We start from the raw sequence: 21307 nt of genomic DNA, 5'->3' as shown, positions 1-21307 counted from the left end.
TTAAAGGGGACCAATTATGTTAATTTTTCAACCCTTTGTATTGAGTTGTGGTCTCCTATAGAGCAGCTACACACAATAACCCACACAGAAAACTTTGTATTTTGCAGAATCTGCACCTATTCCAGCTGTATTTCCTTGGATCCGCCAAAATGGTCTGTTTTAATTTATTCCACCCACAGCCCGCCTCCGGGCACGCCCACTCCGCTGTGATTGGTCATCCAAAGTGCTTACTAACTACGAACGATCTCCACTTTCCACTTTAGTGTGTATAGCAGTTGATAATAAATGAATAAAGTCTTTGGAGAGCTACTGGCAGCTCATGATAAAATGGCTGGAGACCCCCCTGACTTTTCGTTGTCCCGTACTGCAGTCAGAGACGGAGCAAGTGTGAGCCTACAACAATCTTGCTGAATAGTTCTGGCGGCCGCAACTGAACCGTGACCGATTCAGTGTGAGCCCGGGGTAAGGAAGCCCACTCCTTAGTTTTGCAACACCCTCTGAAACAGAACGTTTTGTGCCATCCCAAACTTCTTTCAGGGCTCACTTAAAAATGTGCAAACCACGTTATCTGAAATTTTGGCATCGTGTAACAAAAGGATACAACATTCTAACTACATTTATAAGTCAGAAAAGTGGAAAAAGCATCATAGGCCCCCTTCAAACATTCAGCAACTACAAAGTACATTAAATGTTTTTGTTTGTTTTTTATGACTCGTTTCCTTTCTCCAAAATAGAAAGGTGTTTATGTCAACTGTGTCAACTGTGTTACAATGTAGAGCACAACATTTAAAAACATACTTAAGGTTAAATAGTTGGAAATGTAGGAAAGGGTTACAACCTACTGCTCCCAATCTGAGCTAAATTGGAAGTTCGTAAAAAAAAATTGCCAGTGACTGTTTGTCATAGTGATTGTCATCCTTTGACTGAAAGAATCTGTCTTATAGCCAAAAACACTTTGAAAGCTAAAACAGGAAGCGGTGGAAAGTCAAAGAAAGACATCAAAAAGACAGATGATGAAAAGGCAACAGCAAAAGTCGATCAGATAATGAGGACGAGACAAAATGTTGTCTAAGTGTTTGATGGCTGGACTTCCTGCCACGCCAAGCCATTGACAACAGCCAAGAAAAAAAAAAAACAATCTGTGGTGACAGGATCCACACAAAAGTGAACATGGACATGTCCATCAAACAGAGTGCACAGCACTGTGGGCAGCGAGTCACTGGAGGGTTACGAATTCCATCTGTGTGACGTTGAACTATGTGATGAGTTCAACTGTGTCATTGTGTGTCAAAGTCAATATGACCAACAGCACGTCAGGTAGCAAGCCATGCAGTACTTCAGTAACGTCTTCTGCTGTTCTGATGCACTGAATGATACTCAGGCTCAATACTCTAAATCAGTGGTTCACAAACTTTTTACAGTCGCATACAGCAGTCAAGCTCTGGGGTGTTTACGCGTGTCATCCCTTCATTATACAACACGCTGTTACTGCAACTTTCGTGACTTTGTGACTTACAGTGAAGAAAATAAGTATTTGAACACCCTGCTATTTTGCTATTTCTCCCACTTAGAAATCATGGAGGGGTCTGAAATTTTCATCGTAGGTGCATGTCCACTGTGAGAGAGATAAACTAAAAAGAAAAATCCAGAAATCACAATGCATGATTTTTTAACAATTTATTTGTGTGATACAGCTGCAAATAAGTATTTGAACACCTGTGTATCATCTAGAATTCTGACCCTGAAAGACCTGTTAGTCTGCCCATTAGAAGTCCACCTGCACTCCATGTATCATCCTGAATCAGATGCACCTGTTTGAGGTCGTTAGCTGCATAAAGACACCTGTCCACCCCATACAATCAGTAAGACTTTAACTTGTAACATGGCGAAGACCAAAGAGCTGTCCAAAGACACCAGAGACAAAATTGTACACCTCCACAAGGCTGGAAAGGGCTACGGAGCAATTACCAAGCAGCTTGGTGAAAAAAGGTCCACTGTTGGAGCTATCATTAGAAAATGGAAGAAGCTAAACATGACGGTCAATCTCAATCGGAGTGGAGCCCCATGCAAGATATCACCTCGTGGGGTCTCAATGATTCTAAGAAAGGTGAGGAATCAGCCCAGAACTACACGACAGGACTTGGTCAATGACCTGAAAAGAGCTGGGACCACCGTTTCCAAGGTTACTGTAGGTAATACACTAAGACGTCATGATGTGAAATCATGCATGGCACGAAAGGTTCCCCTGCTTAAACCAGCACATGTCAAGGCCCGTCTTAAGTTTGCATATGACCATTTGGATGATACAGAGGAGTCATGGGAGAAAGTTTTATGGTCAGATGAGACCAAAATAGAACTTTTTGGTCATAATTCCAATAAGCGTGTTTGGAGGAAGAAGAATGAAGAGTACAATCTGAAGAACACCATCCCTACTGTGAAGCATGGGGGTGGTAGCATCATGCTTTGGGGGTGTTTTTCTGCACATGGGACAGGACGAGTGCACTGCATTAAAGAGAGGATGACTGGGGCCGTGTATTGTGAGATTTTGGGGAACAACCTCCTTCCCTCTGTCAGAGCATTGAAGATGGGTCGTGGCTGGGTCTTCCAACACGACAACGACCCGAAGCACACAGCCAGGAAAACCAAGGAGTGGCTCCGTAAGAAGCATATCAAGGTTCTAGCATGGCCCAGCCAGTCTCCAGACCTGAACCCAATCGAAAATCTTTGGAGGGAGCTCAAACTCCGTGTTTCTCAGCGACAGCCCAGAAACCTGACTGATCTAGAGAAGATCTGTGTGGAGGAGTGGGCCAAGATCCCTCCTGCAGTGTGTGCAAACCTGGTGAAAAACTACAGGAAACGTTTGACCTCTGTAATAGCAAACAAAGGCTACTGTACCAAATATTAACATTCATTTTCTCAGGTGTTCAAATACTTATTAGCAGCTGTATCACACAAATAAATTGTTAAAAAATCATGCATTGTGATTTCTGGATTTTTCTTTTTAGTTTATCTCTCTCACAGTGGACATGCACCTACGATGAAAATTTCAGACCCCTCCATGATTTCTAAGTGGGAGAAATAGCAAAATAGCAGGGTGTTCAAATACTTATTTTCTTCACTGTATTTTGACTTGTTCAATTCATTTTTATCTGGCAAGGTGGATGTTATCATTAATAACTGGTCAACGAATAATTGATGGGTGTGAACTATTGCATGGATTACATCACACGTTTTTGTGGCACGGTTGTCCAGGCCAACATATTCCAAGTCTGCCGGGGTCAGGGAATTGTACGGTGCTTGGGAACAGGTCAGATCAGAGCGCTCACATCTGTCAAATGAACTTGACTTCTGTCAATTGTGCCTTGTGTGGTCCCCCTACCAGTTACCATTGATAACTGCCAAATTAACAACTTAACATAACAGAAAGAAACAGAACAACTTAAAATCATACCCAAAGTCGAAGCCCACAATATATTTGATCATTCACAGGCATGCACTCATTGTCGAGATGTCATTTAATTAATGCAATTGCTCCTCCTGCCAGTTATCAATGATAACCTCCAACTTACATAGTATAAATCAATAGAAAAACGTGAAATAATGAAGCCAAAGCTTGTGTTAGCATCGCTCATACGCAGGCATAGACCTATCATATTATTAGCGATCACTCCACCTGCTAGTTATTAATGATAACTAGCACCACCTTGCACAAGAGAAATAAGCAGAAAGACTTATTTCAGTACATGTCATAATTACACTTGCACTCACTTTGCCCGCCTGCCAATTACTGATAGCCTCCACTTTGCATAGTATAAATATATAAAAAGAAAATACTGAAAAAATATAAATATAAAATTATGAATAGTAAAAATGTGACAATTTTTAATGCTACTTCTCATCTATTGTATCACCACTGTGGATAGATATTTCACCCCAGGGTTTTTCCCATTTGGCTGGAATTAAGAGCAGGATTGTAGGTTCCTATTTGTAGTAACTTTCCAAAATGGTCTAATAAAGTGCCGTATGTAATTAGACGTGGTTTGCTTTACTCTGTGGAACACATATTATGCATTGGCCATCCCTTGGAGGGCCCCTGGGAGTTTTTAGAGCAATCTGAAGACCTGAGGATGAGATGAGATGAGAGTATAACATCAAACAGGGTGCTGATCTCCAACAGGATTTTGTGTGATGATTATGCAATATTTATCTTTTCTTTTCACAGGGAGCAGGGCACATGAACTTGGGCAACTTTTCAGAAGCAAGGATTAATTTGCACGCGCTGGAATTAGCGCTCAGATGAAAGGGAAGGAAAAGAGGGGGGTGTCATGGGAGTATCAAAAAAAAAAAACACTGTGCACATCTTAATATTAGGTGCACCCACTTCTATTTCCATAAGACAGATGAAAAAAGTTAACATGAAGGGGAAAATGGAGCCTGAGGAGAAGATAATTAGCCACAAGTTGATGGAACAAAAGCGCGCAGAGCAAAAGCAAAGAGAGCATACAAGTAAGGACGGAGTAAACAGCCGGAAGAAGAGAGTCAGCTAAAACACACACTGGGAATCTGCTGCCAGCTGACAAAATGAGACGAGAAGCCCGTCTTTGTGTCGGATCATGGTGCTGACTCTCAGGAGGGGAGAAGAGGGGATGCACTGGGGGATGCTTCCCTGTGTTTATTTGCACATTTGATTGGTACGAAATGGAGACTAGCAGACGCTTCCTCGCTTTTGCTGTGTTTGCCAGGTGGCACAACAACGACAATATCGATATTTCATCGCTTCAACAGCTTATGGGACAAGATGCAAATACATAAACATCACAATAAGACACCCCCCACCAATTATTAATGATAACTGCCATCTTCCACAATAGAAATGAACCGAACAACTCAAAATAATCCACAAAATCAAAGCCCTTGATATGATTGCACATGCACGGGAATGCACGCAGTGTAGATGTGTCATATCCGCAATGCCACAGCCGGTAATATACTGGCTCGCGCATGAGCACAACATCATACAAATAAATGACTTACCATCGCAGTCGCCCAAGTGAGCCACGTTTCCCTGCTCCACATCTTGTTCAAACGGCAGCCTGGAGAAAGAAAACAAAAATCCAACAATTATTATAACTTATATATAAATATAATTATATTTGAATTATTAATTATATCAATGTAATGATTGTTTTATTTGTCATTGCGGATATTGCCATTTTCATAAACTGGATATTTAATTTAATTTTCTACTTTAATTATTCAAATATAAATTGATTATGCCAACAAACATCCTAAAATTTAATTGTCTTGTTTAAGGTAGATTTAAAAAATAAAAGTGAGCGCAAGCCACACAGCTGGGACACCTGGGTTCGATTCTCCGCTCAGGCTACTCTGTGTGGAGTTTGCATGTTCTCCCCATGCATGCATGGGTTTTCTCCCGGTACTCCGGTTTCCTCCCACATTCCAAAAACATGCTAGGTTAATTGGCGACTCCAAATGGTCCATAGGTATGAATGTGAGTGTGAATGGTTGTTTGTCTATATGTGCCCTGTGATTGGCTGGCGACCAGTCCAGGGTGTACCCCACCTCTCACCCGAAGACAGCTGGGATAGGCTCCAGCATAACCGCAACCTTTGTGAGGATAAGCGGTATAGAAAATGGATGGATGACAAATAAAATGGTAGTGAAGCATTCCATTCACTATTCTTTATTATACCGATGGTGTAAACACTATTGGTTTATTAAGAACAGTGGTCAGTTAGGGTTAGGTCTGAAAGAAGACATTCTTGGAGCCGCAGCTCCCTGTGCCGGCAGCACTCATGCAGCCCCAGACCATGACCAGATCACCACCATGCTTGACTGTAGCCAAGATACCATCATCTTGCTAATACATAGTAATAGTAAACTGCTATGCTAACTGTACACTGACTACTCTAAAGTATATCCATGTTTCCTTTCTACAGTATTGCCCCTACAAAGATACCGTCATAAGAATGCTTGCTGAAATGTGACATTTTTCTTGAAAAGTTGTGATCTAATGTTGTATATTATGACAAGGCCTTCTTCTGGTGTTGCTTTGCATCACGCTGCAAAGAGAAAATCCACGGTAACGCGATGCGGAATCAATTGGTGACTCGAGCGCCCTTGGTAAATCAAATCAGGCCTGACACAAAGCCTGTAAGAGCGTACACCTAAGGTGGTCTTTACAGGCTGGGTGTTGTGTGTTTTCTTGGCTCTACATCTGTGTTTTTGGAGCTCTAATTCAATGAGCTTCCAGACTTTAAGGAAGATGAGATCTGAACGCTGGAGGTGAGTGAGGAGTGCAGCACACACACTGGTAAGTGAAAGAAGATGGTATTGTGCGGCAGTAGCAGCAGACATCTTGAAGCAATAATAAACTGTGACAGGCCACTTAGACAGCACACACATGTTCCTCGCGGGCCTCCTCCAAAGCAGATAAAGGAGAAATGGACTTGCAGGTGCTACACCAGAAAACAAACTTGACAAAGACCGAAAAGAAAATAATCCCCAATGACGCAGAGCGGTGTAGGGGAGTCATTTTACCTGGTCCCAGGTCGCAGGAAAGAACAGGTGCTTCCTCTGGTCCAGCCACAGTACGGGTCCCTGGAGGCAATGCAGTTCCTGCAGAGGAAAAAAAACAAGAAACAAAAGAAATGACAAAAGTACATCCAAAAGTTGGATTATGCTAATAGACTTGCGTTTATAGCCGATGAGTGTTTTAGCTTCATTATCCTTTTCCAAGCATGAAATGAATTTTTGGACTGATTTCCTGCTTCATGGGAATTGAACTCTTTTCTTTTAACACCTGCACAGTCCTCATACACACCTAAAGCTTCAGTTAGAATACACATGTCTGCCAATGCTGTTTAAATAGTTAATGAAACAATTAATATTGCATAGGTGCTCCTTTTATTTATTTTTGTAAATAAAAAAAAGAAAAAAAGAATATCCTTTAACTTCCTTTTGCACTTGAAGATGTGCTTTGTAAATAAAGTACAATTGAAATGTTGGCAGTCACATAAAACACAAATAGCTGAGCTCTCCTTTCTTTTTGTCTAAGTAGCTTTAATAGTGCTGCAAGTTGGATACACCCGTGCTACCATAACCCCGGACTCTGAATTTATGCTGTTTATTCAGGACATATTTCTATTACAAAAATATTTAAATTGTTATTTGTTTGTGAATTGTATTATTTTGAACTAAAAAAATATATTACTGAACACTTAATTTCGCGTGTCTTTGTATTTGACATCAAATTAAATGTAGGTTTGTGTGAAATAGTATTGTACCAGTCACATAGGACTAGTAACAAAAGGAGGTTGGACATTTTGGACAAGTGCTTGTTGAAAAAGTCACTTTAAGTGATCTCAGCAACTCCAAATTAACAGTTTCCAACGTCCTTGCTGGTTGTAAATAAGTTCATGGATAAATAAGTAAAAAAAAATGTTGTCTGCTCTGCCATACAGCCCACCACCACAGCTTAAAAAAGTCCTAGGGTAGGGGTCTTCAATCAAAATTGAGTTTATGCCATTTTTTTCACAGCAAAGGTGTGATGGTTATTTTGCCTTAAATGACATAAGACTAGCTTCTATGAAAATGAAATGTAATGAAACCCTCCACATCACCCTACAACACAATTCAATTATTTTGGCACCTAACATGCATTTAAAAAAACAGGACCAAATTGCTCATATATGTAATACAAAATTTAGAAAAATTTAGCAAACAATGAATGAACACAAGAGGCTTATTTTTACGTTAAATAAAACTCGCCAACGTTGGGATTTGCCAAAATTTGTCACAAAATTCCTCTTTTTATTTACCTTTGCGTAAGATCTCTGCAGCAGCAGCACCCTTTCCTTCACAACTCTACCATCAGTGAAAGATGTTATGTTTTGCTCCAATATTCATACCATCCTTATTGAACACTCATTTGCATGTTGCTGTGCTGTAAATGAATATGATATGACTTATGTTATTGCCACCGCATAGCATTTTTTTGGGGGATTTGAAAGGACAAACACAGATCACGTTTTTCATAGAAACCGACAGATATTGATTGCTGCCCGATCAATTGGAACATCCCTACTTAAAACATGGCCTCTGCCAAGGGTGGTGACAGTTTGAACCTGGAAATGATGTCTCATCATTGTTTCCTATGATTTAAAGAATATTCTATAGACTCACTTCATGCAGCGCGAGTAGAGGTGACATCTGGCCACTGGGATTCGGACCACGCAGGAGGGGAATGCAAGGATGAGAGTGTGGCTGGCCCGGTCCAGAGTCAAAGACAAAAGCTGCCTGGCCTGGGGAAAGTCTCCAGCACACCTGCAACAATAAAACACACAGTACAAAAATATGCATTAGGTAATGTCCGTTAGTGAGAGTTAAACCTTTGACCTCAGGGTGAGCAATAGTAAGGAGTAAAAACACATTACCCAAGAGTCCACTGACAAATAAACAACCAGCTGCTTACACGTGTATTATTCTGAGAGGTAATAGAACAGCATAATGTCACATAAGTGTTCTCATATACTTTTGTATTTAATGTTATTTAAAAGGTAATAACACGGCCAATAGTCATGAGGATGAGGATCTTCTTCATTTGCCCAGGCCAACATGAGGAAAAAGGCAATTTTGCTACACTCTTTAATTATAGGCTAACCCTGCTTGTAAATGTTAAGTGAGGTTACAGTGTATAGGATGACCTGGCCACTAAAAAAGATGTTATTATCGGCTGCAACAACTACAATATTGTTGGAAATTGTAAAGTTAAACAAGTTAAACACTACTGGTACTCTTTTACCAGCTCATGCAACATGCCATAAAGTTCCAATTAACGCCTATGGACACAGAGTGCGGGCTCCACATAAACAAATAACCGCCAGTGTGTCTGATTAGCGGCAAGTCAAAAAAAGATTACATGCAGGCAGGAAGGCAGTAGCTGCTCTTGAAGTATCACAAGTATTTACCTCTGCGTGTGCTTTAAAATGCTCAGTTGTTGGTATGAAACTCGTGTCTCGTGACATGAGTCATGAAACTCATCAGTGCTATCAATGCTGATTGATTGATTCTGTTGCTGCTGTGTTATGCAATACACTTGTTAATAAAACGTGATATCTGTGTTATGTACTCCAAATAATTAGAAAAATCATTCAATACCAAAGACCTACTCATACAAATTACACAAATGTTACAGTTTTTTGTGAGAGAAGCAAAAATGGGTGATGAGAGAATGTACATTAACAGATAATAGCAATTTTAATAAAGGCCTCAAGGGAGAAGGACTGCATTTGCATTATATTTGTAAATAAAGTCATTTTGTTTGTTGTTTATTTTGTAGTATAGTTGATTAGATATTTGAGCTGTCAGAAAAGCTGGTTTTCGCTTTTTTTTTTTTTTTTTCAGAAACTGATATTTTCCAGAAACCTATGTTCTACTGTTGATTACTAATGGACAGAAAAAGGTAGAAACAAAGTCTTTCTTTCGGTAGATTCTTTGTTGATACAGCCATAGAACACAGAATATTTTGTGTGCCTTGAATGATCAGTCAAAAGTGTCTAAAATGGCTGGTACTGAAAGGGTTGTCTGAAAAATGTCTCGGATTAAATCAGTTATCACAGACACACACACACACAAATACATATAGTATAACACAGTGTCATGGGTAACGTAACGTCTTACTTTTCCGGGTTGAAGCCCTCCAGTTCCTCCAAGAAGGTGTTGCTGCTGCTGACTGTGTTGTCCTGGTTGGGCATAATGAGGAACTTGAGGATGGTCCCCCTGCTGGAGCTCAGGAATAGGACGGTGCGGTTCCTATGCGGCCCGGCCTCTGAATCCACCACAATCTTATTTAGCTGGTACCTGACAATAAACAATAAGCATGCCTATATTTTTTTTATTTTACAATAACTTTTTATTAGTGACGAGCTTTTTTTACGTACCTTGTTTTTAAACCTACATCCAGTGTTGCACCTCTAAGGAAGATAAAAGGAAGAGTAATAATTTGAGTTCAATGCTTGTAATGTATCCTATCCAGATGTTGTAATGCTCGCAGAGTTGCTTTTAGCTATGTCAAAGTGTGAAAAAAAAATCACAACAAGCTTGTCAACCCATTGGAAATTGCAGGTCATTACTCAATCTAACAGTCTGTAGGGTTCTGTCATCTTACAAAGAACCATAAACTAATCACACAGCAACTTAACTTAAGGTACAAATATGTACCAATAAAAATGTAAAATAACAAACAACTATTTGAAACTTTTCCTGTAATGCATTTCGTCTGAGGAAACCATTTTATTGGAGGCCAAACGACATAGAAAATGCTGCCTCTGTCCACCAAACGGACAAGGAAAAAGGAAAACGTTGCTCAGACGCACTGATAGCTCATCACTGGCTGCTGCCAAAGAAAGCAGTACTGTTTCCTCATTGACTCACAAGCTCCGCAGTATTTAAACAATTAGTAGTAGTCTTGAAGTAAAGGAGATATCACAAGATTAGAATTTCGCCATAAAAAAAACGCACGGCTGTATATTTAAAGTTTACGCCTTAAACACCAAAATTGATTGAAGTTTTTGACATACTACAGGATTGCAGTATTACACCAAAAATGACAAAACATATTTATTTGGTCGATGGGCTGAGTGAGAACCCAATAATTATGGGGATGACTGTATGGTAAATGGCCTTTCACTTGTATAGCGCTTTTCCATCTGCACATTTTGACACCATTAGCACATCTACTTATATATTTACCTATGCCTGTCTTTGGACAATTGTGCAGATACACTTAATTGTTTGAGTCCACCTTCATGAACCCCACTCAGGTACAAACCATCCCTTTGTCACACTCCATGAACCAGGAAGTAGCCTGCTAACCAGCAAACAAACCTCATATTTGGTGTCTCACACAAGTGAGTACACACCCATTTCTTTTTAATCTTAAACCTTCTGAAGGGACAGTATGAAAACTGAAAAGTGGAATTGGACAATAAATGTTTACCTTTAATAAACCACAGCTCCCCAAGTCCCGGCAGCACTTGTGCACGCCCAGACCATGTGAGACAACCACTATACTTCTGAGTGGGTACTTATCTTGCTACTTTTGTATTGCTGTATCTGGTTACTGTGCTGCTAGCCATTTAGACAATAATGGCTGTGTGTTGACTCATTTCCAATGGATAGTAAATCTATACTGCTATAGAAGCTTTACCTTAACTCCTCTAAAGCATATGCAAGTTTACTTTTTATTACAGAGTGCTCCCTTGAGAAGATACATTATAATATAATAAAATCGTTGCTGAAGTGTGAGTGTGAAGAGTGCTCACAAACCCGATCTTGACAAGGATCTTCTAAGTATATTTTCAAATTGTTAGTTGTAGGTGAAATAAAAAAATAAAATAATCCATGGTTGTAATTGCTATATTATTGAGGTATTGTAATGGTAAAAAAAAATCTAGGATAACGGTGTTTTCTTGATTGATGATGTAATCCTGGATATTGCAAAAAAAAAAAGCTTTCAATGAGTGGCTCTGAAATGCCATCCTGCATCCTGTAATATGATTCTGCTACACAGATAATATTGACAAAGTAAAGGAACTTTGGAAAAACAATAATAATGGTTATCCATCATGCGACAAGCACCTTGAACGCCAGGGTACACCTTGGACTGGTCGCCAGCCAATCACAGGGCACACATAGACAAACAACCATGATATCTTAAAATCAACCTCCATTTATCACAATTTTTATTAGTGACATGACTATTTTCTGAGTGCCATGTTTTATTTACCACTATTTTCCATAAACCTGACATTGTGCAGTTATCTTTTTAAGATGTTGCAGTGACTGAACACTGCAAAAAATAGGTTTGAGTGCACCTCAACTTTGACTCCTTTGTCAGGTTTTTAGTCATCAGGTTTTAATACAATGTTGATAGTTTCAGTGAAACAACACAACCAAAGAGAGGGTTCTGGTCTAACCTGATCATGGTCTTGACGATCCATGGTCTTTGCCCGAGTGACGGGACGGCCTCATCCATCAGGGGATGAGTCTTGACAAAGTTCAGCATCTCATCAGGGAAAGAATTAGAGGAATTGAACCTGGAACCCTGAATGGCGCAACCTCCGGGTCTGAAGGATGAGAGGATTTTATTATGTAACAGCTGAAGTTGGGTAAAAAATATAAATCTTACTTTATCATGAATACTACGAGTTGACATAATTAAGTACAGCTGTGTGCACCTGGGCTTGGGGATGAACTCATCGGGGACAGGCGTCCAAATGGACTCCGGTGATTTCTGCTCTTTGAACCTGCCGTCAAACACGGACGCCAACTGCTCCATGTCAAAGGCGCACACCGCCGAGCCCGGGATGCTGCACATAAAGAGGGTGGACATTTGACACGAGTGTGTGGGCGAATGAGCGACAAAACTACAGAACGAAACTTCCAATCTAGAAATTGGCTTATGGGCCGCATAAAAGGCACCCAGCAAAAGGAGACAAATTGGATTTCAGCTTTTTATATTTTCACAGTGCTTGAAAACAAAAGAAAATGGTTAGAAAAGCAAAAGAATGACAGCCAGAAGATAGAAGCTGTCAAGTCTGCGGCTGAAGAAAAACGGATGCAATAGTGAGATTAGACTTAGCTTGGAGGAAGGGGAAAAAAAAAAACATATGAATTTCTGGAAAATAAAAATGTGTCACTGATTTCATGAAGGGGGGAAGTAAATGATCAGGCATCAAATTCTGTTCTGAAAAAAAAAAAAGACCTGCTGCATCACAGGGGCGGTTTAACTGGCGGTGAACCCTGCCATGGGGGAGCGTGAACATCTGCTCGGCTCTGAGAAGTCAGTGTCCACAGCTCACACACACACACAGCAAACACATGAAGCACTACAGATCACCAGCGACAACAAGTAGTGAAAGTTAGACCACCTTGTGTGAGGCATAAAGTGCGGCGATACTGATAGTTAACACCAACCGTGTCCTCTCAGATGACTAATGGTGTGTGTGTGGTGTGGCTTTCGGCCAAAAGCACAGTGCTACAAAAACATGTCAGACTGAGTCACCTGCAACCTGTCACTCCATATAGAACCCACACAACCTCCAGGCCTTACATTGATATTTACCAGCGGCATAATCACGGTTTGGTATGTACCTTTTTAGAGTGCCTCAAGTGTATTAGTTCCAGCTTGTAGCCCTATTCCACATCTCTACTACACAATACCAGCATACTAATTTCTTCTCATACACTTTGTCCATTAAAGACAAGGCCAGGTTTCCCAAACAGGACACTTTCACAACAGGGTTTTTCAAGGTCTGGTTCCTCCTTGGCACGATCACTATTCATGACTCAGGTCCACAGTGAGTTTTTATGAGATATAGTATTCAATACTATATTAATTTGTTGATGTTATGTTCAGATAGGTTAGCATCTTTTAACCTAAATTGGATTGGTTTGATTATATTTCATATGCAAAACCTGGCATGCGAATCTGAAAACAACACACTGCTTCAGTCAGGGCCGCAGGAAGTAGATCTCAACCGTTCTGATGAAAATTTAAAGACGAGTTTAAAAATTGCAAGACTTTACATTGACTGTTGGATCTTCAGGCGGTTTTAAGTAGAGCAATTTGAGAAAGCAATTTATCACTGAAAAGCATTAAACTAATCAAAAGCTAAAAAACCACAGCTTTTTAAAGACAACATTTTGGCAAAAATGTTCAATGTCATTATCTGTCACGCATTCACGGTGCCATGATGTCTTGATGGCGAGGCCTCTTGCAGCGTGCTGAGTTTGGACGCAGTGAGACGGTAATTTGAAACTTCTTGAAAGATCCTGAGGGCTTAGGAACAAAACAGTGAAGTGGTAGACCCCAAAAATGCCTGTTATGTTGCATTTTCGAATATACTCGGCCTACTGGCTCATTCATGTGGGTGGGATCACCTTGCTCATTAATATTCCAGCATTGCTCCTCACGAGGCTCCACTCTTTTTTTCTGTGTATGTTAACAGTACCACCTCCCCCACAGAGACAAAGACTGACAAGAGGTCTCACTCTGTTCACTATTGTATTATGAAGCCTGTGGGTGCTGAACCGATGCACAGTATAAAAACTATTCCTTTCTGTTTGGAGGCGAGAGTAGTAAACAAACACGCATGCCCATGGCAATATATGGAGGCCGGCAAAAATTATTTTCAACTTCCATCCACTGTCACCATAGCTAATCATACTTGCTAACAAAACCGTCCTTATGGCTACAAGCCGTTCCCATTTTATTTGCCATTGATGCCCTACCTCCCATGCTACCTTGTTGTCCACCTGCTCCTTGCCCTCCTCTGCTGTGTTTTTCCAGACAGACATCACGCTGCCTGACCTGGTCACATCATCATTCTATGGACCGGCATGCTAACATGGCCTTGCATTCTTAGGGTGCGGCAGAATTTGCTTTATTTTGTTTTGTGTTCCTTTACATCACAGTGCGGCTCCATCAAGCTTCACACAAGCATGAAGTTCACTTTCAGCTGAGCAAACACGAGTGAAGTAACAACAACAGTGGTCTGTTTTCACTACTGCTGCCATCCTCAGAAATTCTTTGACCTCCTTGCATCAGAACTCGTATTTGAAGTGCTCGGTAAGACCCTCTGAAATCTTTCCCTCCATCATGCATTCTTGTATGCTTGGTGGTAATTTAGAGTGGCATCCAGTAGCATGCGTGCAAGTCTGGACCGTACTGTAAATGTTTTTATCTGGCATCCATTGTAACTGTGTTGAAAGTGTTTGTATGTGTATGTGCCTCTGCAGCAATAGCGCTTCTTAAGCAGGAGATAAGATGCAGCTGATGAAACACTTTTCCTGGAGCTTGGAAAGCATGTGTTGTCCATTATTGACTTCCTTGTCCTTGACTTACTCAGCCGTCTCCAACAAACCACCCAAACACCACTCTTCTCTTTTACTGTAGTTTCCTTACTTGCTTCTTCGCTTCATGCATGTTGTTGATACCGCCGCAAAAACTACTAATTCCTAGAACTCTAGAATCACAACATCACCTTTCTTACATAGACAATATAATCCAATATCTACAAACACACGTTTAGCATTTCAGCAGCAAGGTTCCCTTTGGAAAAATAAAAAAATGGAAATTTTGCTGCATGCTTTGATTGGGAAAAAGTAGCACCATTTACTGGACAAACACAAATTTTAAAAAGCCTGTAGAGTAATCCCTCATTTATTGTAGTTAATTGGTTCAACAATAAAAACTAGTAGTTACTTTCTACATACACTTTAATATTATTAGAGCCCTCTGGCCATTAAATAACATCCCTATAGTATAATACCTATATAACACCTTTACACTGATATGACTCAATATAGTATATGTAATCAGAGAAAATAAACCATTAATAGGGTCCTATTATGCTTTGTCCACTTTTTTGTCCTATAAATGTAGTTAGAATGTTAAATTCTCGTGTTAAACGATGCCAAACTTTCAGATAATGAGGTTTGCACATTTAGAAGTGAGCCCTGAAAGATGTTTGGGATAGCTCGAAATGCTCGGTTTCAAAGGGCATGGTAAAACTGTCCCTTTGTGATGTCACACAGGGGCGGACTTCCTCACATGGTTCATAGTTAGGAAGCACTTTGGGCCAATCACAGCCGAGTGGGCATTTCCGGAAGCGTGGGTGGAATAAGTTAAAACAGACGGGTTTTGTAGGAATCATAAATCAAAGGAAATACAGCTGGAATAGGTGCAGATGCTGGAAAATCTAAAACATTTTCTGTGCAGCTTATTGTGTGTAGCTGCTCTATAGGAGAAAATCTCAACAACTGTGACTTTTTGCGTCAAATTGTATGAAGAAACCCCCCACCAAAATGGCCACAACATTAGGTACACTTGCATAACACAAGCAGTTTACAGTGGTGCAGAACTGCACTGCATCATACTGTATTTCTAATAGTTGGGTTATCTTATTGATCTGCATGAATAGGGAAAAGCATGCAGCCGAGTTAGTCTTACCTGTTAGCCGGCGTTGAAAACACCCCCAGGATGATGTCCCGTCCGTGCATGTTGATAATGGGACTGGTGGAGTGCAGCAGATTGAAATAGAAGTGTGAATCTCCCGGGACTGAGCAGTTGAGCCGTGCCTTTAGGAAGGAAGTCCACTGCTTCTCCAGGACTCGCTGGGATCCCCCTTGGTCCCGTTTGCAGACCCGTGCCACACGAGACACCACCACCTGATGAATAAAATGGGTGTATAATCTGCATCTACTCACTTTCACACCTTTGCGAAGTACAAGCCCTGTTTTGCCATCGTTTCCCTAAGCTAACATCAATTACTCATGAAAGTGTTCTCGATACTTCCTCTTTGAACACACAATGTGCAGTTTCCATTCAATCTCAATAGGCTTGACAGATGCTGATATTTCATTGAAGCCGCATCAGGGAAACACAGGTAATATTAAACAGGGATTTTTCTCCAGGGTTGTCGACTCTCACAGTGATTTGTTCAATGAGATGCGTACAAAACATTCAATAAGATGAAAGGTCAGTTTGGCTGTCAGGGGAAAATAATGGGTAAGTTCATCAATAATTCTACAAATAAATCATATTTAATAATTTATATGCATTTTTTCACTTCTGTGCTGTTTTTAGCAATGAAGTTTACAAATACAATTTTATTTTACTTTTACCAAATCTGTCACATTTCACAATTTTCAAATTCTCAACATATCACAATCTTATCCACATGAGTCAGCAAAATAATTCTCACTGACCTCACTGTCACCAACGATGTACCACAATGGCGTCCTCCTATACACAATATGGTATTATGATGATAATATATGTATATTTTTTACCTTCTCCAGGTAGTTAAACTCCATGGCTATCTCTCTGAAGAAGAAGTAGATGTGAGGCCCCCACTCCACAGCGCTGACAAAATACGGCTCTGCGTTGCGGACAAAAATGTGGAAGAAAATAAAGAAGGCATGTAAGAAGAAACTTAATGGAACCATGAGAAAGCATGGAATCATTCAGGTGTGGGCCGCGTGTAGAAGACATGTATGGGCCGTGTGAATTTCACAGCAGATTTTTCAAAAAAGCATGTAATAACCCACTGATGTTTCACTCGATTTATACTTGTGCTTTTCTACCTACTAGGAGCCTGATAGCATGTCTTTTTACTGTCTTATCATGCAAGTGATGTGGGAAGGAAGGTGCTTGTCTAGTAAAGGGAGCATAAAGTTGTCCTAATTTTGGGAGTGGCCACTGGCAACTGGCGCAAAAAACATAACAGCAACTAGAAATCATATAACATTGGAAGAGTTCACTTCGTATACTTCGACTGTACTTGCCAACCCTTCTGATTTCCCAAAGAGATTCCTGTATTTCACTGCCCCTCTCCCATCATTCTTGTGTTGAGAATTTCTTTAATGCTATTATTTCCATCCAGAAAACAAACAAAACAGTTGAACTAGAGAGGTCATATAATCTCAAGCGAGCATACCCCAACACATCTTCATACTGTCCGAGCCCATTCTTGTGACGTTCATAACAACCCTCCCAATTTCACCTCAGGGTTTGCTGTATTTGACTTCCCTCTCCTGTTGTTCTCCCAAGTTCCCATTTCTCCCAATTGTGTGAGTTGCCACTGGTTTCTTAAATGGTACCATTTCTACAAGGACAAAAAGACTGACCGACCAGGTACAACACAAAATCCTGGATGGGCGCACCACACCATCCCTTTGTGTTGTACCGTATTTGCACCCCACTATCCCTCAGGAGATTCCCACATTTTACTCCCGTCTCAAAGCATCATTCAAAGCCACTCCTCTTTCTCCGTTTATTGTGTGCCGCTTCCTGATGCTTTGGCTTACCTCGGAACCACTTGGAGTCATGCTTGATGGTGCGAAGAGCTGGACTGTCCCCGAGGCTGCGGTAGATGACGGCGTCAATGGCCAGAAAGTCTGTCACTGTGGCTGTGAACAGGTTGCCCTCTGACACACACACACACACACACACACACAGTTAGATAACACACAGGTTGGTTATTTGGTGCACACGGTAAAGCATAAATCAGAAAACGGTGTCTGTTTTACCAGCAAAGAGAGCTACGTTGGCATGTTTGGGGTCGTAAGGGCATCTGGCCATGCCACTGACTTGATCTCCAGCCATCTCGAGAGTGTCGCCCTGTTACATCACACATGCGCACAAACACACATGTACACACACACACACACACACACACCCAAACACATTAAAGTCTTCAATCAGTACCAATGCCAACAATATGAATGCATCCACCATCACATTATGAAAACAAGTCACTGGAGAACGACAATTATGGAGTGTTAGCATAAGTGCAAACTAATGATTCACTGGTGGCAATTAGATGCAGTAATGACACAACAACAAAAGGTTTGCACACTCATGCATGAATAACGGACTGCCACACACACACACATGCACAAAGAAAACACTTTATTTCAATTTCCAATGTCTTCCAAATATTTACAGTATGTTCTTGCTGCCTTAAGACTACTTGACACGTCCACACATTCTGTCATTTTGTAGCTGAAAAAACAATGAAAAAAAAGACATTTTCACGCGCAAAAATATAATAGGGGCATTCTTATTAGTAAATCTCATGTGTTAGATACCTGTAATGTCTACAGTCATGCTGATTTCTCAGAAGCCTCTGGGTGAAATTGGAAGGGTTGTTATCGATGTTACAATAGTATGTTGCACTTTGAACAGTATCGCCATTGGCTGCCAACAGTGCCAATCAAACATTAAACTGCAGTAGAGGGTAGGTTTTTGCATGGGAAAACGAAGAGAAGGCATAATATTGATTATGTGCATTTGATTGATTAATCATGTCTTGAAGCAATTGAGTCAAAGTGGAGTGAAGTACTCAGCTGCAACCAGTGGAGGCGCTGTTGATTTGCTCTAAAACGGTGGTTCCCAAAGTGGGGTACGTGTATTTGCTATAAGGGGTACATGAATAAAAAGGAAAAAAAATATTACCACCTAACACTTAAAATTCCGATAAAATTATATTTCACATACAAGAAGAAGGGGGTAAGTGGTTATTTTTGGGACATTTTGGAAAGATTCCAGTCGGACAATAGTTGTCGCTGCATTCAGGGACACTTGTAAATCACAGGAAACACACCCATACATGCAGCTCAAAGTCGGTGATATTTACAAAACCAACCACTTGTTGCCTAAGATGATGTTACAAAATGTTCTACTTATAGCAGATATCAACATTAAACAAACCTTTGGACATTTTTTTATTATGATTGTTAAACATTCCTGCTTTCCCCTATTTGCTATGAAATGAATATGCAAACTAAAACCATAGCCACACCGAGTGGACAAAAAAGACAAGCTCAAATTAAGACTATCATAATTAAATGGATTGAAAGGGAATGATGCCAACATCAGAGTGGAATAAAAGATAGTTAGTATGATAACTTCTCATGTCAAATTTTATCCTAATCACCACAGGAGTCCATCCCAACAAACAATAATTATTCATCATATAGTTGATCAAAGAAATATAGTAAATACCCATCCCCAGCAGGAGTTGATTACATTATTGCTTATTGAGTATTGATTACTGTAATTAAATGAGTGTTGATGACCCTAAATGTGAAGTAAATGATACAGAATGTGTTGCTTCATTATGATACAGAAATAACGTGATAATGAACACATCCAACATTTAATGTTCTCACAGAACAACACAAAATCATTCATATTTATGTCATTTCTTTCCACCAGTTTGAAGCAGAAATTGAGCGGAGAAGGAGGTGGCTTTGGGAGAAGGGGAGTGAATTTAGCAGCACAGTGATGGATTGAGGGTTGCCGTTGCTGCTTCTGTTTTAAGATGAACTGTGGAGTGTTTGACAAATGGCAAGAGAAGGAAATAATTAAAGGCCAAATTGGTAGAGTCAGGTCAGTCAACACTTGTTAGCTGGAACCTTTGTTGGCTTTTAGCTTTTTTTCTTCCACTGATGAATCACTTCTTCAAGAGTCAGATATTTAATTCTTCGACATCCTTTGTGTTTTTTGTATATGTAATAATATGAATATGTAATAATTCTACCTATTACAAAAATGTTGGGATTGTAAAGCAACCAGGAATAGGAAGAATGCCGTCTCTTGTTGCCATGGTCACCCCATATCACCTAATTGTGTCCGTTATTATACACAGGCAGGACACATTTCATGTTGTGTTAAACAAGAGAAACAACTTTAACATACAGCCAAATTTTGTTGTAGGGATGTTATACATTATAACACCTAAAAATGACCATTTAGTGAGGTTTACAATGTGGAATTGGGTTGAATCTCAATGGGATGAGTCTAATTATTGAGAAATGCATTGTTGTGTGGAATTGACTGCTGAAGCAGTAGATTTGGTCTCAAACTAGACTGATGGACGTGTATACCGTAATAATAATAATAATAATAATAGGTAATGGAGTGTGAAGTGGAGTGTGTACCCAGGTTGGGGAAGTTAGTGCATCAGATATGTCAAATATGTTAATGTGCATTTTCTGCTCCAACTTTTTGCTTTCCTCTTAGAATAACTATTGTTTTTCAACCATCAAAACTAATATTATATTGACCATTTACTAATAATGGACAGATGATATTTATTCAAAATTAATTTCCGGAGAACTGTGAGGTAGAAACCAATGTTAATATGTATTGGTGTAGGGGGAACCCGGGAGCCCAAAAGCCAAAATAAAACTTATATTTTAACCATGATGGGTGTATATTCAGAACACAAGCTACTGGAACTGCCTGACAGTTCTGAGGATAAAAAAATAACTCAGGAAGAAGAATGTCACCATTGCCACAGGCACGGGACAAACAACATGTATTTTCACCTCCTAATTGTGGCATGGAAGAACAGGAGGAACAGATTTATCAGCAAACATCACAGCCACACACTCATACGTTTGTTTAGACTTACAGTGTAGTTGGCGCAGAGTGGGTTGAAGGCGTTGGTGCCGCACACAAACAGGCCGCCATGCCTGCTGAGAAGCACCTTCATGAAATTCCGGCATTCATCCTATAGGCGGAAGAACACAACAAAACAAAAAAAGACTTGATCATCAACTGTGGTGACAGAGTGAAAAAGCTTTCGTTTTTGCTGAGTGATTATCTAAACAGCTCGGTGAAATGAAGCTTTTCACCCGCCTGATGTGTGGAATTATTTCACCATTAACGCTGTCAGTCAAACTTAGAGAGTCTGAATGCGGCATGTCAAGA

The 21307-nt window shown here is 40.2% G+C and overlaps 1 protein-coding gene across 9 annotated transcripts in view; it reads right to left on the bottom strand.

The window, feature by feature from the left end:
• sema6bb (sema domain, transmembrane domain (TM), and cytoplasmic domain, (semaphorin) 6Bb) overlaps positions 1–21307 on the bottom strand; it is a 147629-nt gene that overhangs the window by 22105 nt on the left and 104217 nt on the right. For 7 of the 9 annotated variants that reach the window (XM_058074295.2, XM_058074287.2, XM_058074293.2 and 4 more), the window contains 12 exons: positions 21009–21107; positions 18118–18208; positions 17896–18015; positions 16879–16967; positions 16037–16254; positions 12261–12392; positions 12000–12149; positions 9963–9995; positions 9703–9882; positions 8206–8346; positions 6562–6639; positions 5035–5093 (listed from right to left, as the gene is read on the bottom strand). In XM_058074295.2, the coding sequence (XP_057930278.2) occupies positions 5035–5093; positions 6562–6639; positions 8206–8346; positions 9703–9882; positions 9963–9995; positions 12000–12149; positions 12261–12392; positions 16037–16254; positions 16879–16967; positions 17896–18015; positions 18118–18208; positions 21009–21107 (1390 nt within the window). The remainder of the gene's footprint in view (positions 1–5034; positions 5094–6561; positions 6640–8205; positions 8347–9702; positions 9883–9962; positions 9996–11999; positions 12150–12260; positions 12393–16036; positions 16255–16878; positions 16968–17895; positions 18016–18117; positions 18209–21008; positions 21108–21307) is intronic. The other 2 variants (XM_058074288.2, XM_078790074.1) reach the window with 1 other exon arrangement.

Source organism: Doryrhamphus excisus, linkage group LG4 (genome assembly GCF_037039965.1).
Source record: "Doryrhamphus excisus strain RoL-2023G ecotype Guam linkage group LG4, RoL_Dexc_Guam_v1.1, whole genome shotgun sequence".
Classification (NCBI taxonomy): domain Eukaryota; kingdom Metazoa; phylum Chordata; class Actinopteri; order Syngnathiformes; family Syngnathidae; genus Doryrhamphus; species Doryrhamphus excisus.
The sequence above is the reverse complement of the archived record's forward strand: the minus strand, read 5'-3'. Positions and strand labels throughout refer to the sequence as shown.